Genomic DNA, 18,437 nt, shown 5'->3' with positions numbered 1-18,437 from the left:
TAAATATTTACACAAATTCGTTTGAATAAAAATCGACCCTCCAGTGACTTCAGAACTTTGTCTGGTTTTAATTATTTGCTTATGCTAGCTGCGGCTTCATTGCCCTCCTATTTGTTTATAATTAAAGCACTGACAATTTTCGTTACGCATTTATCGTCGGCATAAATCACTTCAATTTTTGATTCTCATTCAACTCCTTAATTAAAAACCAACAAAGTGATCCGCGGCGGCAACACACAATGCGTCTGCCTGGTGGTTAATTAATTTGGCCTTTACTCGCGGGTGAAAGGCATGTTTTTAGCCAGTAAATCACACATAAGCTCCAGCCATGGAATACTCCTTTTCTTCTTTCATGATTGACGCGTTTCAGTTGCATTATAGGTCTATTGTTTGGCCGAAAGTAAATTGATAAAACGAAATATTCGCATTCCGAAAGTCGAGGCTGTATAACCTGATTTGCGGATAATGCAACCTAATGCTTATTCATTGCACTCATTAGAAAAGATGCGAAATCTTCGTTATTTTATTTTATGTTTCTGTCGCTTTTCTATATAGCCTCCTTTCAATCCAGTTAGTTCTTATAAATACCTTCCCTTCAATCCAGTTAGCTCTTATGAAGATTCCTTCAGTATCAAACGAAATGGGTCGTGAGTAAGACGCGCCCAAAAGTATGCAACACTTTGCTGACTCAGCTTGAAATTTCTCTTAGAGCCAAGTGATTTTGACCAAGGGGATGGCCATTTATCATTTTAGACTGTTGAGCAAGTGTTGACTGATGGGCCCCAGTGGGCGGGGTGCTTGCAGTGGGTGGTGGTTCGTGGGTGGTGGCTGATAGGAGGTGGCTGAATCGCCGTCGCCCCCTTTTAACTTTTGAGCTCAGCACAACTGACAATTGGCCTTGCTGCTCGGCTGCTCGGCTGCTGGGCTGCCTCCCGCTCCGTTGGTAATTAATTTTGATGGAGGACACATTGCGCTTTGTTGGCTTAGTTCACCCGCAGATGCGACCAGGTAAGGACAACTTTTTCGGGCGCCTTTTTTGGGGCCGGGAATTAATCTGCATCTGGCCAGCAGCTGCGGCAGAGGACGCATTTTTGGTGTTTTAATTTTTGCCGGTTTTTGGCTGCTTTCTGGTCCATCAATGTCTGGCTGGGAGCAGCTAGAAGCCAAAAGCTATTAGAGGAATTAAAAATGCATGAAGCTAAAAATGGGTTTTTGCTCTACAGCTTTTCAGCTGAGACTCCGAGGTGCGTGGCACTTAGTTAATTAGCCCAAGATGAAAAAGCAGGGGAGGTGTCTGCCCCACTTGACTGTGGCATTTTGCTTGACTTAAAATATTTCATAATTCATGGATTCAATTGTTTCCAGCCGAGTTAAATTGCATGTTTCTGTGACTGCAATTACGCGGAGCAGACGATCGCATTTAACTGTTTGTGCACTTTTGCCTGCCACGGAGGTGGGCGTGGTCGGTCGGGGCACGCCCCCAGTTCAATCTCGCCTCTGCGATCTTCTGTTTCTTTGGTGAGCGGTGAAGCGCCACCCGCACCCCTTTTTTCGTTTCTAATTTCTTGGGAATTAGAGTTGAGAAATTATGAACTGGCAGCCCATGCATTCACCCATTCATTCATTCACTTACTTATTCATCTCGCTTAATTGCCAAAGACAATAATGATCATGGAAAATATTATGCTGATGATGAAGAGGCAGTACAAAACTCTTTTATTTAGCTTCTTTGAAAGTCAGTTCCGCATGCGCCTACAATGCCCTTTAAATTGGGGAATGTAGCTTAATATATAACTTATATTTCCGAATTACAACTTACAAAAGTATTGCACTTCTGCGGCTGCCTTTCTTAGTAATTATTGCAAATAATTGGGGCCCTCCAACATTTGGTGATATAAAATAGGATAGTTTTTATAGCCTAAGGGTTTTTGGGATATGGATAAGCTAGAATTTTTAAAATGTGTTATTCATAATTTTGTAAGTCTTAGTACATTTTTATTTTTACACTTATAGTGTGATTTTATTTTGAAAGTGTATTCCAAATTCGAATACTACTTGGGCACATTTAATATTCATCTTCGACATCTTTTCGTTGTCTCCTTCTAAGTTCTCGCTTTGCGGTTGCACTTTGCGGTTTGTGTTTGTTGTGTTCATTAATTGTTCTATTAGTTTTAATTGATGGTGGCACTTGCAAATGTACAAAGCTGAATTGCTGTGGGACAGATACGAGATACTTTCCCAAGTTTGAGTGAGTACGAGAAGGGTGCAACTGGAATGGGAAGCCGTCCTCCTCTGATAACATTTTGTGCTGCTTTTGTTGGCTCCTTTAGGTTTTGTATTCATCTCCTTGCCCAACCTCAGCATATTGGTCATATTGGTCAGCTATAGGTACGACTTATTGATGCTGCAAATCAGATAAGTGCTGTGGCACAGTTGCCTCTGCCGGCTGTTCCAGCTCGTGATTATCTCCTTTGCATGTTGGGTCAGCTGCCGAAGCTGAGATGCATCTCGAATGGCTCGCGACAACGATGACGTTGCATGTTGCATGTTGCTCGTGTGTGTGACACTTTTGCCGCAAACAATGTCTGGGAACTCAAGAGTGCTTCCTCATCCTTGGAATTCCTTGAACTTTCTTGGGTGTTGAGTGGGAATTATGGCGATAAGCGATAAACGATATGCGATAAGCCACCCGCTGGCATTTCGCTTGAGCTGCTTGCATCTGGGCACGAGAAGAAGAAGTTGTCGCCGCGGTTTTTGCATACTGACAACTGGTTACTTTCGTTACGGCAGCTGTATTGGCCTAAAAACCCACAAATTACTATTTGGCCGGTGAACGCCAGCCTGGACAATCCGATTATCCGCTCAGTTGGCTGTCCATTTGTACCAGAATCCACCCTCACAGTGCCGCAAAACTGTCTGCTAATGTCGCACGCCTCTCGGTTCCAGGTCCTTTGGCCTTTTGTCCTTAGTAGGGGTCATTGTTTCTCTAACAAATTGATTCAGCAAAAACTGCACAAAACGGAACATCTTGCAGCATCTTACTGGCAGAACAGCCTGCGATCTTGGCTCATAGATTAGCCCACGTCCAGCCCGGGTATTGTCATGGAAATGGCTACCAATATCGGAGGCAATTTCTGGACGGGACCGGGACGGGGCTAAGAACAAACCAGACGCATTGTCCTGTGCTGTATGGCTAGAATTTGTATCGCCTTTTTGAAATCTGTTTAGCACACAATGGCGTTGAAATAGTCTTATTGCTTTTTGAGTGCTATTTGCGTAAGATTTATGGTTTGATTCGAGTGCTAACCGTACACATTGTCCAGAATCGAACTTTCATAATTCATTGTGGCGCTGCAGCAGCGGCTCATTATGCGAAAGTTTTCACCTTTTCAGCGGGGCTCAATTACCAAGTGCCTGACAGATGGGTTCAACTTCGTGATTTTGCAGATTTTCGAAACTCAATTTAGGCAACAAAACGATATTCAAATGTTGTCAAACTCTTCGATTATTCCAGCCAGGGCCTAACTACCGTTCCGAGAATGCAGACAGCCGCATAAAGGCAACAAACAAACACCCACCTTGAGTCAACTCAGCCAAGCCAAACTCGACACCTTGGAGGACCAGGTATCCATCGCACCCACTCCCAACTGGCCCGATAAATTTCACAAATCTCTCAAATCGCCAGTTGAAGTCGCGACTCTTCAAAGACCCGAACGATCGAACGATGTTTCGCTGGAAAAGCAGCAGAAAGCTGCTGTAAGCGGGAAAACTGAGAAAAAAAGAAACACAGAGAGTGCATTGCGAAAAGAAAACTGCTTGGCACAGAAGGCGAAGATGCAACCGTTGCCTGTATTTATGGCATTTGCATATATTTTGCATAACGCAATCGATGCCATCGACATGGAAAATATGTTGGCCTGGGCTTTCGGATTGGATTTGGGGCTTGGGCTTGGGTTTGGGTTTGGGCATAGGCCTCGTACTAAGTATTCTGCTATTCTTAATTCGGCTCGGATACAACACACATTTGCATAGAGATGCGCATAGATTTGCTGGAAAATGATTGTGTGCGCAGTTACTAAGTATTAGATTCAGTTGGCCTGCCTTTCTGCCTGCCATTTCCCACCGGCGAAAGTTGGCCAAAATGAGCGGCAGCGCACCGCCCTCAATAAGCTCGAGGCCGAGCTAATGTATTTATGTATTCGCGAAAAATGATAATTAAGTCTACTTGTCGTCTATCTGCAAAATAAAATCTAAACAAGATATTTTTCATGTTCAAAGTAAAACTTTTCCGCTACAACCAAAACGTGCGCGCCCTAAAAAACCAAAAACCAAAAACCGAAAGATGTAAAACGAAAATCCAAACCCAAATCCATACCCAAACCCAAACCCAAACCCAAAGCCAAAGTCAAGTCAGGAGGGGCGGATCCATGTCGCCAAGTAGTGGTAGTATGCAGCGAATATCTGGCTGAGATATTAATATTTAAAATTCAGTAGCAAACTTTTGGCACGTTATTGTTTGACTGTGGAGCATTTCTGCTCCGGAGATTGTTATCAAAACAATTTCTGTTTCCTGTGCTAGCTTCAGATGCAGATAGCGATGCCGAATAAAAGATTTTGTTTGCCCTCGCCCGCGAATGGTGGATTTTTTCGGTTAAATTCAGTAGCTGGCAGTGGCTTGACCCGGCAACTGAACTCAAATTTATTTTTTTCTCCTGGCAAATTGCACTGCAGCCCGGTTGATTGTCTTCAGCAGCAAGCGGCAGCAAAAGGCAATAATCAACGACAAGCTGCCACCGAGAGCAAATAAAATAAAGTCATGTTGTGGCCGCCACTGCAAGTTTGTTCAATTTGTTAGCCAAACAAAGTAGACATTAATTGAACCCGGAATCGCTGCTCCACAACTAAATGGGGTAATAAATACGGCCAGTCTTATTATGACCGGGCCGCGTCTTGTTCGTCCCAAAATTCTGTTCGTGCCTCACGTTGCAAATGCAATAATTTGCCGCACGTTCAGCTGCCCATCACATCATCTTCTCGGATATCTCAGGTTCTGAGTCCAATGGCAATGCCATCGGCAAGATGCAAAGGAGCAGGTTGCTCCAGCGGGGCAGCAATCAACACCTGTCCGCGGTGTAAGAAGCCCTTTTTGCAGAACCACTCGAATGCATAATTCAAGCCGGCTCTATTACACGTTTGCCTCTCGTAATCCGTGACGATCGATTGCCTGGTGATATCCTCGGCCATGCAATTAAGTAATGCTGCTCCGCATCTTCAGATGCGGACCATTGAGTTGTGCAGCACAGATGTGCCGAGTGCGGCGAATTCAAATTACATTTATTACGATCTGCTTTAATCTGGTTATTTAGTTCACTTATCGACATCTTCGGCGAGCAGTCGGGCAAATTTGTTAAAAAGATATTGGCGTTTATGTTGTTATTAGGCTTTATTAATGGTTGCGGTTCTGGCGATTCTGGCGGTTCCATTTCGAGCTTTTGATAAGCCCTGACACCGCACATCCCCAGACCAGTCAGGGTCATTTTCACGTCGCGCAATCCCAGAATCCCATTTCCAGCTAACAGAGATTCCCAGTCCGCGTCCATTTCTGGCTGCAATCAGTGGTAGAGATGATCGCGTGTGCTGTCTTCACTTCACATTAAAAACAAGGTGCACGACGTGTAAATTTACGAAATATTCAACGACTCTCGGACTTATTATGGGGCACATGTGCTTGGATTTATAAGGATGAGTAATTGATAATGAATAGATGAATAATAATATTTAATGAACTGGTATCATGGTGAAACCGACCATCGATTAGGGACCATGCTGACCTGTTGAATGCAGCCACTATCGCATTCCCCCGTGTCACGACACGCGGCCATATCCGATCGAAGTTTTGGTAAAAATAGCTGCGCAGATTTTCTGGGTTCTCGGCTTGCAGCTTTTCAGCATTTTCCTGCGGTCTCACACAGCGCGCACAATTGACGCGTGTTGGCGATTGCCATTGCTGGTACCTTTCCATTTAATGGTGTCCATATGATTCACGGCCCTCCGTTCCGGACCCCAGAAAGCTGGCCGCAGCAACAACAACGGCAACGAAAAATTCGTTAAGTACAATTGGATTTTTTGTGCAGCTTTTCTGCTGCACTGACGACGTGGCTGGGGACGTTGATGATGTGCCTCTGCCACCACCTCCTCGGGATCTCGGGATCCCTCTGTTGGCCCGGGAATCGTGCAATCGCTGGCACTGGCACAGGCACAGGCACTGGCACTTGGCTGCAACTTTGGCACTGGGTACTGGCACTCCCCCGCGGTGTGGCTCCTTCCCCGGCTCCCCCTGCTGAGCCCCTCCCTACCCTTTACAAAAACAATTGCAATTTTCAACTAATGCTTATTGCTGGAAATCAGTTTAGGAAAAGCCAAAGGAGTCTGCCTCGCGAATATGTGCGTGCACTCGAAAGAAAATATGCACAAGTGTGTTAAATTGTGACAAAAAGTGTGTGTAATAAACAGAAAATGTTAAATCAAATAAATATTTAATTAATTATTTTGTTGGATTACTTAAATACATGAAATATTATTTAGAGATTTATTATGATTTAGACAGGATATTAAATATTATAAGGGAGTTCAAGAACTTTTATGTTATGAAATCCGTACATACTTGCTCAGTAATACGCTTTTTTTCGAGTGTACTGGGAAGGCTGGATTAGGAGTTGGTGCCGGGGTTCGAAGTCATCGACAGAGTCACCGTCACAGTCACCTGGGCTGAACTCTGGGCGAACTCTGTGGCTGCTCGCAGAGCAGAGCAGTTGGAAAAGCCGAGTCCAGTCCACTAACAGTCGCCCCTTTGATGAAAACTGTAAATTTACGAACTTTACTTTAATCACCAAACATGAATCGCGCACAGCATGGAGCTGCCGAGGCCCGATTCTGATACCAATCCTGTGGCAGCCCTCTGGCCCCCAAATTCCCCCATATACCATATCCTCCAGCTCTGGGCCACTCTCTTCTGCTTCATAATCATCATCTGCATCGTCTTGGTCTTCTGCCTCCGCTGTTTGCGGCCTTTCTGTTGCTGTTGCTGTTTCTGTTTCTGTTTCTGGTTACTTGGTTTTGGGTGTCGAAATCGCTCGTCAGTCTGAGTGTAAGTTATTTAACTTTGCTTGCTTTATGAAATTTAATAATTTATATTGTAGATTAATTGGGTTTAATTAAGTGGTAACGATGTGAAATCATGGCGTGATGGGATTGTCTTATCGGGCAGACGAAAAGTGGATAGGAATTTATCTTAAAGGCGCAAGTATTCAATGTTCTCTATCCGCACAACGAAACTTTAGGAACTCGTTCAGCAAACACAAGCAGCTCCATAAACTAAGCTGAACAACTTTAGCTGTTTGCATGTTTCAGCTGGCTGAGTGAAAATATTTCTTAGCATTTCGACGCTTGTTCAGAGTTTTGTTTGCTGTCGTTGTTTCCATGTTTTGATTTGCAACACGCCGGGATCCTTTTGTCCTCCGGTCAGCAGGAGTAGCCTCGCAAAATGGAATGAGGAGAAGCAGGAGGAACAGAAGGAGGAGTAGCCGGCCAACGCAACAGCAGGCGATAACAGGGAGCAGGAAGGCGCTCATTGACTTTGCCCTCGAAGTTGTCATTTGGTGCGTCTACTGCTGCTGCTTCCGATAACCAAAGGCAGGCACATACTGCACACTTAAAAAAATTTCAGGAGGAACTAGGTATGTTTTTCAACATTTTAAGAAATTCTAAAAATTTATGCATACTTGTTACAGGTTACACAATATGCCGCAAGATATTTCAAACGAAGTAATAAGAGATACGGATATCCAAGGATGTAATTATTACATAAAATGACATAAAATTTTATTACATAAAAATACTTTATGGATATTACATTTAAATTAAATATGACATTGCTGTGCACAAGTATATTATTCATTTTTAAATTCCACTGCTTAAAGTGATATTATATATTTATGCGACTTTGGAAAGAAACCGATCCTTAGATGCTCAACTGAGTTCTTTGGTTTTGTCGAGTTTCTCATATTTTCCTTTTGCCTTAGTGTCCTGCATACGTTCTTAGCCTGGAAGTAAGTAAGACTTTCTCTCAGTGTGGACCACATACCCATGGATGTGGGGCTCCCCTCAGCCATTTCGTGTCGCAGCATGTTGTCAGTGTTTATGTCCATGCTTTTTGGGCATTCTTCTGCTCACTCTGACCATTCTGCATTCTGGGCAGCCTCTCGATTGGTTTTGTTTTGCTTCTGGTTCTGTTACTGGTCCCGATTCCACATCCACATCTACATCCACATCCAATTCCGAATCCGAATGCGATTCCGATGCTGGGTTTTGTTTTGGTCTTTTGTGTCGTCAATTGGTCGAGTGCGTGCCTTGCTGCCATCTCAGTCGTCCGTCGAGTGTTTATGCCTTTGTTTTGACTTCGGCCTGGACTCGATTTTGTATCCGATAATTTATTGCCCGACTTGTGCCAAAAAAGAGAAGAAAAAAGTCGAGAAAAGAAGAAAGGAAGACAGCCAGCAGTTAAAGCGAAAGGGAAAAGGATATGTCGTGTGCCCAGAGAGATATGCGGGACTCCCGATTGCGGGTCCTCGAAAGGCCAATGGCAACACCTTCGCATCGCATCCCATCGCATCGCATCGCATCGGATCGCATCGCATTGAGCATCTGTTACTACTTTGGTAGCCTCTGATTTTGGTCACTTTTGTGACCGGGCGATGCTGTTGTTGTAACAACTTTGTTGCGTCCTCTGTTTATGGGCTGCTCCTTGGCCAGCAACCGCCGCGGGCCCTCCAATTCCGAATCCCGATACCCGTAAGGTCCCAACAATGGCCACAAATGAAAAATCCACTTCGACTCATTGTGTCGCCTGTCACCTGGAATTAGTAACTACAAGTATGTTAAAAGGTTCATTCATGTTGCGCTTGTTTTGACTTTTGTTTCGCGCCATCCTCTCAGCCTTCCTGAAAGACATTTGTAGTTCTCGGCTTAGTTTGGTCTGGGATTCGTTCTGGGGTCCCCGACATCTCGATGCATCCATGGTATCAGTTTCGCTCAGCAGCTTCACGGTGTTCCCTTGTCTGTAAATTGATAGCCAGCCAAAATAGTCCGCATATTTGCCAGCAACAATTTGAGCTCGAGAACATAAATACCGTAGCAGAGAATGCATTTTCCCAGAATTGAACTTTAAAATGTTTTATTTCAGATAAGAATGATACATAGCTCCAGTTTTAAGGACTTTAATTTCTATTTAATGGTATAGTAATAATAATGAATATAGTAATAAATGATAAATAGTAATAATAAACTTAAATTTATTCAGGTTCCATTCAGTAAGCATAATTCGATTCCGGTTGCAAGTAGCTCTAGTTTATTTTTACTGGTGCCACAACCTTCCATGAAGACTCCAAAGCCTCATACTCGCCACCTGAGATCTGTGGGCTTGTAGTTTTCCTACTTTGGTTGATATCTTCAATGCCCTTATTGGCATTAGAGTCGGGGGATCCGCCAATGGCAATTGCCAAATCGGTGCGCTTTTGAGAAATGCTTAAAGTGTGAGCTAGATCACGGATCGCATTGAAATTAGTGGGGATCCAGGCCTTAATAGATTCTTCCAAGGAGTAAAATCTATTCCCTTGGGTCTGGTTGAACATAGCCAATTGGCTTTTCAAGGCTGACAGTTTTGTGATGGATGTTTCCGTAAGATTTCTAACCTCTGGAACGTTCTTCAGTTCAATTTCAGAATATACTTGCGATATGTTCAGACTAGCAACCGAATCCCTTAAGCTATTCACTTTAGGCTCGATATATCTAAGAAGAAGTTGGTTTACAAAGTTGAGTCTGTCATCCAATCCCTTTGCGCTGCGCAGGATTAGTCCTTGCGTAACGTTTAGTTTGACCCCGAGGTTCCTCACACGGTCCTGATTCAGCTCTTGGAGTCTAACCAACTCTGATACGGTTTCGATTGATCGGTTGGCAAATAGGTCTATCTTCTGAATAGAGGTGACGACGCCTCGAAGAAGTTCCGCTTCCCACGGCAAAAGCTCCTGTGCCTGAATTTGGAGCAGCTTCTCGATGGCTTCAATTGAGGCAAGGTACTCCGCCTGGTTGTCCAGCTCTGCGTCTATTTTCCAGTTAATTCTGCTGACAGCATCAAGCTGGGTATTGAACAGAGCGAGGGCTTCAGAATTTTGAGCCCGAAGTGCAAGAATCCTTTCTTCTTCTGTTGGTTGTTCAGTGGTTGGAGAAACTGGAGTTGAGGTGCTATCTGTTGTTGAACCAATTGTTGTGGAATGTTTTGTTGGTAAAGACAATCTCGATCGTAGTCTCGACTTCTCAAGCGATGTGGTGATGGAATCAGCCGATGCCGTAATATCTTTGGTCTTAAAATCGCTCTTGGTAGAATCAGTTGACGATGAAGAAGTTGGATTGGAGCCAGGTGTTGGAGAAGATGTGGTCGGAACAGTTGTGGTTTCAGTTGAATCGTTTGTAGTGGAATCAGTGGTCGATGGAGAAGTTGTGGATTTCGTTGTTGTTGAAGATGTGGTGGAATCTGTTGTTTCTAGAGCTGTGGTTGAAGAATCGGTCGCAGAATCGGTTGTGTTAGATTCTTCAGTGGTGGAATCATTAGTGGTGGAATCATCAGTGGTGGACTCATTAGTGGTTGAATGAGCAGTGCTGGAATCAGTTGTTGTTGTAGCAGACGTTGAAGAGTGGGTAGTTGTTGGAGCCCCTGTTGTGGAAATCGTTGTTGGTAATCCTTCTGTGCTAGATTTACTTGTACTTAAAGAGCCTTCAATTAAAATCGGCGTGGCTGTGATGATTGGAACATTAGTAACTCCTTTGGATGCAGTCTTGGCCACATCGTCAGTATCCTCAAAATCCACGAATTCCTTTCCTTGATTCACGGGCGGATCTTCTGCAAAAGCAGCCACCGTAATGATCAACAAAAGCATTGCAATTGGAAGACTCATTTTAAGACCGCACTGCATACTTGCTCTATAGAAAAAACTAAAAGTTCAACTGCCATTTGATGGCCTTCACCCGAGCTTAAATACACTTTACATCGCCGCCCACGTTCACGTTTCGGTCTCAGTTGCAGGTGTGCTATCTTCAAGCGCTTTCTGATTCTCGGCATTCTTTTTCTTTTCTACCGTGCGTTTTTTCTTTTATCGGTCTTATGCTGTTCTTTATGGGTCAGCTTGTTCAGCACGAGTTTGATGTTTGAGGAAGCCACCGATTCTGGTTCATTGTACTTGCAAATGTAGATAAAGGAACGAAAGACAAAGCGACATCTGGCTAGATTTCCACAAGCGACAATTGCGGAATATCCATCAATAGGAGAGCTAACTATTAACCACATAAAAGTCAAAGCCAGTCACATGGGGGTCACACTCAGAGTCAAATTTTAATGAAAAAGTGATTCATCATTTAAGCGGCTGCATCAATTAATGGCCAACGGGGTGAGTGGGGCGCAGAAGGGCGGGCCCCTCAATAAGCGGGTCAAATTAGAATAAATAGTTACACAAACAAGCAGACCCCTTTGCTCTCGGTTACTCGCGACAAAGGGGCGGGGAGTTATTGCAACAAATCAAAAAATTAAAAATAAATAAAAATGAATTGAATAATTTAGGTCACCAATATATGGCTCTCTCCCTGAAGTGCTCGATGCCTTTGACTGGGTCGACATCAAGATGATGGTGGTCGCCTTTGGTGGTTGTATGGGCATTGGTTTGGTTTGGGTCGCTTACGATATTACTCATTAATTAATTGCCGCATAATTCATGCATTGCATGCTGCATGTATGCACTCAGAAAAAGGTTTTAGGTATTAGGAATAAGTTCCAATTAAAAAAATATGATTTCCGCGGCTTCATTACTTTCCATGCTTATTCGGAAATAAAGAATATTAAGAAGAATTATTTTCTTATTAGAAATATATTTCTCTAACTAATATTTGTAAAATCTTGATCCATATCAGCTTTCTTTTCCAGTGTCGTAGAAAAAGTTGCGATGCGCATTCTGTTCGTTATTGGAAAACATGAAAATATTTGGAAATGGGCCTACGTTTCGGGTCCGTTCCTATTTCTTATGCTGGTTGACATTTAAACCCATTTCGATCGTGGCAGAATGGGGCTGATCCGCTGGGTGGATGGGAAGGGAATGGGGAGGGCTTGGGAGCTTGGGAGCTTGGCATGCAATTATGCATTCATCAAGATTATGACACGACATGCAAGTTCCTCTGGTGTCTTTAGCAGCAAATGAATTTGTACTTGGCTGTGGGTGTTGTTCTTGTCGCTGCGGTTTTCTTCTTTTTTTTTGTTTTTGCCATAGCCCCCAGTGTTTTGATAGAACAATTTTGCCGCGAGCTATCTTTTTTATTCCATTTTGCTGCAGGCTGTGGTGGCAGCACACGCGATTCAGAAGCGGCGCGTAATTAATCGTCAAATGAGTTTAATTGTTTATGTCTCTCGCTCGCGTCTGTGAACTGAATGCGGTGTCTTCAGATGACTTTCAGATAGGAGCCCGGAATAGCAGAGCACATCAAAATTTGGCTCACAAGCAGTTAACTAAGCAGTTTAACTAATGGCCTGAACTCAAAACAAACTGTGCAGCGGATCAACTTGGTTACTTGTATTTCTTTTACCTATGGATGCAAGACATCTTTGGTATTTTCTTCAGATACATTTTATTTTTTTCCTTACAAGCTCTATTAGTACGCCAAATTAGAAAATTACGAACCAGCCGCAGAGAAAATTAGAAGAGCATTTAGGAAAAAAAATTTTAGCTTTGGGGGCTGCAAAGCCACCGGATCCGGGGAACCCTGATTCCCGGTTTCCCGGATTCCTGACATACGCCGTGGTTCAACATTCATCATCAGCCGAGTGCAACCACAGTGGCTGTGGCTACCCGCTGATTAAAGCAAAAAACAACAAAATTAACAAAAAATTTGCATTTTAATACAAAAATTTGGGCTCAAGCTAAAAAAAGTGTCCATACCACGCAGTTTCGCTTTTTCCACAGGGGCTGAAACAAAAGAAGAGCTAATAATTTTATCAGCGACAAACAGTTGACAAAATCAGCAAAATTCTTTTTCCAGAAAGCTCCTGCATCCGTTTCGCGTGGAAACTTAAATTAACTGTGAAGGAGACCACGCAGCCAAGACATTTGTCTTTTCCCACTCCCGGCCAGGATTTTTCCGCGGCTAGTGGTGGTTCGTGGTGGAGTTTTTTGGGAGTTGGAGTCCGTCCTGGAGATTATTAATCATCTTTTGTGCGCTGCTCTTCGCATGCCTCATTGCAGGGTCCTTTCCTCCTTTTGAACTTTCTGCCCAAGTCTGAGCTGCTGACTCCCATTCCGTTGAATTGCCGCCTCTTCAGAGGAAATCCTTTTCTAAGGAAATTATTTTGTTTTTTCTCTAGCCATACTTTGTGTGCGGTTCTAGATGCTGGCTAATGAAATTCTCTTGATAAAGAACTTCATAAATTTTCAACTTAATTAAGCTGCACCGCCTGTCAGTTGGTAGCTTAGAACGTGAGAGAGACTTGTGCGTGTACTACTTCTGGAAAAAATTTGGAGTACAAGGTGATTATGATGATATGAGAACGGCTCTGAAGATTGATTTACAGATGTAGAAGGTAATTAAGATTGCTAAGATAGCACTTAAAATGTCAGATATCACAACCATATATCTGCAGGTGCTTGCGTCACTTGGATAGGAAATAATATCCGGCATTATATTAAAACTTATATTCCAATAAATGGTATATCTAAACAGGTACCATTAATGCACACTTTAATGCTCTTTTTTCTGTTTATAAGTATTCGTTCAAGAAGTTTATACAATATTTAGCTTTTTCTTTATACTTTCAAGCCCTGGAGTTGCTGCACTACTAAAATTAACTACGTATCCCTCTGGATTTTCAGCAATTTTCCGATTTCGTAACCTCTAGGAAGTGTGCCAAGCCAGCAAATTGATTAAAGAAAGCCTTCAGCTCTTTTCCCGTGTTTTGATCTTCGCCTCTTTGGGCTTAAAGCGTTAATTCGTAATTTATGTGTCACACAAATCGAAATTGAATGCCAGGCAAAATTATGGAATATTTATCATTTCACAGTGGCCCCAAGGAAGTGAGCCAAAAGTTAGCCACCAGGTATAGTGTACATACATATCTACATATAAAGGCGATCGGGGCCAAGAAACGTTTGTCAATTCGAATTACGAATTACGACAAAGTGCGCTTAAGTTATGTGCGTGTTTCGACTGGGGCGGAGAAAGGAGTCGGTATTGGCCATAAAGTTGGGGTCCCATTTTAAGGGACCGTACCTCCAGGTCTCCAAGTGTTGTGCCTGCTAACCGTAAACCGTAAACCGTGGACAAAGAGTGAAATATTTATAACGTTTGCATACAGAGTCGAGCAGGAATGAATGCAACTCCATGTCCAATGTCCAATGTCCATTGGCTGGCAGTCCCTGCAGCGGTGGCAAGTGTTAATTGGAATCAATTTGATAATCTCCTCGCCCGATCCACGTATATTCAGAGTAGTCGAATGGCTGCGGGTTCCGAGTGCAGACCAACTCCGCTGAGTTCATGATAATTTCGCGGATGTGCGATTTTGATTGAAATTTACGCTGTGGGGGGGCTGAATGCTCGACTGGCCGAGTGTTTCCCTTTTATCGCACAAAGAACATAATTCAAGGTGAATTAATTTAAATGCCAATTTATTGCCAAAACAGGGACCCAGAATCCTCAGCCTCTCTGTGTTAAATGGAGCAGGCCGGAGCTGGTCAAGAATAACTGTATATGGAATATGGAAGCGACAGATTGATCATAAATTTGGCTTTTCGGTTGGCGAATCTGTTGTGAAGTTGTTCTCTTGATAAATTTGTTGTGACCGCGAGCTTTACAGCATTGTCATGTTTAATACATGCTTTTTTACAATTTAAGTCATAAAAACGATTAATATAATGTAATATCAGGAACTAGCTTTTTGGAGAATAATACCATATAAATTAGTTTTATAAATCCTGCCTTGCTTTGAGGTAAGCTGCTGTAATATCCTGCAAAAGTAAGAATAAGCAATATAATCTCCTGACTGACCCCATCCTCTCTGAACTTCTAATTAAGCCAGGAGTAAGGGTCGCCACAATCCCCCCTGAAAGGCCACCCATATCGCTGGTGGAAAACCCACCCGCACGGCTGACATGTGGCTGATTAACATATTATGCGACAAAGTGCCACTGGACACACCACACCACACCACACACACCACGCACACTCACAGATACAGGCAACTGTGGCAATTCAACGCCTGTCACTGGCTGTTTGCGCAGATAATTCACGCCAACGCCAAAACAGAGCTAACCCAAAAAGTGGCTGGGGGCGGCGAGTCGAATCCAGATACAGATACAGATTCGTACTCGGATTTGGATTCGGATTCGGATTCGGCTTCAGATGCAGATTCAGATTCAGATTGGAGAGGCCACAGAGTGAGCTTGCAGCGCTTTTTCGGGGTAATTGAAAAAGTTACCTCGACTTTTGTCGTTCTGTCTGTTGTTGCAGGAGTATCTGGTGTAGGGGATATGACGATTGCTATCGATGTCAGCGATAGGTGAGTGAGAGGCAGTGGGCTTGCCTTATGGGCCAATTAAGGGTTAAACATTTTGCATATGCAGTCTCTGTGATTTGCATAATTTCGGGTTGGTGTATCTGTATATCTGTAGGCCGTATCTGTATCTGGCCCGGCGATGTTGGTGTCCAATTTCATTAGCAACTGGACTGGACAGTCCCCAAAGCGAACCTTTCAATTTGCTGGGTGTTTTGAAATGGAACTTTCAGCCTATCTGTCAACGAAATGTGTGTGTCCTCGTTCGCCAGATCCCAGTCTTTTTGTCACATTTACGAGCATTTACATAAAATGAAATTGAATACGTTGAACATTTTTGGACATGTGACCAGGAGGCAGGACAACAACCCTCTCGCAGTCTCCTTTTGTCATAATTTAATTAGCAAAGGTAACAAATGAATCGTAACCCCATCCGCCCATTCGGTACCCCGATTGTACGAGTATAACCCCATCCCAGCTCCTTGAGGGACATAATAAATATCTGGCCATTTCGCACAAGTCATAAATTAGGCAATTGGAATTTGTTTTCCAATTACACATATTTCACACCGCATGCCAAATAATTTAGCTTCACTGTCAGCCACTCGCGAACAAAAAATGGCCGAGGGAGAATCGAAAGCTATTTCTATTTGATAATTTATAACGCACAGCAGCCGGGCCGTGTACAAGTACAAATTGTCAAAAGTGTTTTGCATCTCGAGAGGCGGCCAAGGACCACCCATGGTGCAGTTCCTCCCCCTCTTAAACCGCTTTCCTGACCCCAAACCCAAAGATCGCCGCCACGCGACTCGTAACGAGTCACAAATTCGCATTGCAATTGACCAGACTCGGCGCAGTCTCCCATCATAATTTCTCAGCCAACAACACCTTCCTGGCCCAAAGTCCGGTTTTACAGCAATCCTCCGCTGGGGGACAGAGATTCAGAGGGGCATCTGCCACCCGCCTCGCCGGGCCTTGGCATTTTGTGCCACCCAACTGGCCGCTTATTTTTGCGTATTAACGCGCGAAATAATATTTTATTTTGACCATCGTCAAAGGATTGAAAAATGCTCGCTAATATCTTAGGGTCTTTGTGACGGCTTTGTGTGTTCAGCGAATCGAGGACCATAGACTATGCGTACCTGGCTCCACATATTTGTATGCATTCCCCGTGCTGGAGGCTTAAACAATTATTCTTTCTTTTGTTGGGAAGTGCTTCGTATGTGGATGGTAGAGAAAAATCGAATGATAACTAGTCGACTTAAATCTTAAAGGAACGGGACTATCTATTATCAGTAGGTCGTAAATTTGTTGTACATGAAATTATAAAATTGGTTAAAAATAAAAATGAGGTTTTAAATTACCTGTATGCTATTCCCATCTTTCTATAATACTATAATACTATATACTACATTTCTATTATTATAATATTACTACTATTGTATTATTACTATAATACTATATATCTATAATACTATATAATATATTATATAATCCAGCAATACTACCTTAGGAAACAAGAAAATTACAAGAAAATTACTCATATTCGTCTTTATTTGCACCAAAGAGTATTTTCCTAGAAGTATAATACACTTTGTTATGTTGCCTTTAGTATTTAGTGACAATTGACCTTTATGCCAGACAGACACATAACTAGTCTCGCATTAAACGATCATTTAAAGTTATTAAAAAGATTTTATGTGAAAACGATTACCTAGATTTTTGACTCAGACTAAAGTTTGTGTGTGCTTGGATTCTGTAACATTCAAGCTGAATTAAAAGATTGCGACAGGCCACTTTAACACCGCTTAAATATATTAAATTATACTCAGTATATAATACAAAGAAAAAGTTAATGGCCATTTTCCACAATTTTCCGCATAATTTTGCATAGCTCATTTATGGCATCCTAAAGACAACAATTTTGTGGTACGAAATATAGTTCACGGACACACCTCCTCGCGCGGAAAATTGCGATTCTTCAAGCCAAATTCCCACGTTCCACCACCGCAAGGCAAGACCAGGCCAAAAGGAGAAACAAGCCGAGTGCGAATGCAAATGCAACTGCTGTGGATCAATCATGTGCCTAGAGCCAAGTACTCAGTACTCGGCTTCATCCGATCAGCACCACTCAAGAGCAAATAAGTGGCGAGTGTGAGGGATTGGGATGGGGAAATAGTGGTGGATGCAACCGTTACCTTCTTGGGCAATTGGTCACAAAATCTTAACACCTCCTCCAAGGTTGGGGATGATCAGATGCTCAGTTGATCGGATGATGATGATCGGATCGCAGTCTGCTCACCGATCACTCAGTGGCGGCCATTAAAGTCAAATCATTTTTCACATTTAGATGCCATGCCGGTCGCTGAGCAGTTGAGCAGTTGAGCAGTTGAGCAGCTGGAGGGAGGACCGTACAGTGAAGCCTTGTGCGGCGCGGCGGCTTCAATTGATGCCCAAAATCCGAGCCCGAGTCCGAGCCGAGTCCATCCATCTGAAATTGCCCCGATCACGATTCGTGGGGCTGTGGGGAGGTAGGTGGATTGAAGTGAAGTGAAATATATTCGATGGCAATTGCGATGACTTCACCATCGTGTTTCGACTGGGATTGGGATTGGGACTGGGACTGGAACTGAAACTGAAACTCCAACTGGGACTGGGACTGGGACTGGGCTTACATAAAAGTAATCAAATCAACACCTTCATCAACTCCTTTGGCTACGCTCCAACCGCAAAGTGCCTTCCTTATTTCGGATCTTGGGGCCAATTTGGGTTTGGTAATTTTTCTCCCTGGCCAGGTTGC

The 18,437-nt window shown here is 43.2% G+C and overlaps 1 protein-coding gene across 1 annotated transcript; it reads right to left on the bottom strand.

Annotated features, from left to right (window-relative positions):
• Positions 1-9,401: 9,401 nt before the first annotated feature.
• LOC6553793 (agglutinin-like protein 5) lies at positions 9,402-11,009 on the bottom strand. Its single transcript, XM_001980405.1, has one exon. It carries the CDS (start codon positions 11,007-11,009, stop codon positions 9,402-9,404), a length of 1,608 nt encoding a protein of 535 aa, XP_001980441.1.
• Between the last annotated feature and the right edge of the window lie 7,428 nt (positions 11,010-18,437).

This window comes from Drosophila erecta, unplaced genomic scaffold (assembly GCF_003286155.1).
Source record: "Drosophila erecta strain 14021-0224.00,06,07 unplaced genomic scaffold, DereRS2 tig00000000-arrow-pilon, whole genome shotgun sequence".
NCBI lineage: Eukaryota > Metazoa > Arthropoda > Insecta > Diptera > Drosophilidae > Drosophila > Drosophila erecta.
The sequence above is the reverse complement of the archived record's forward strand: the minus strand, read 5'-3'. Positions and strand labels throughout refer to the sequence as shown.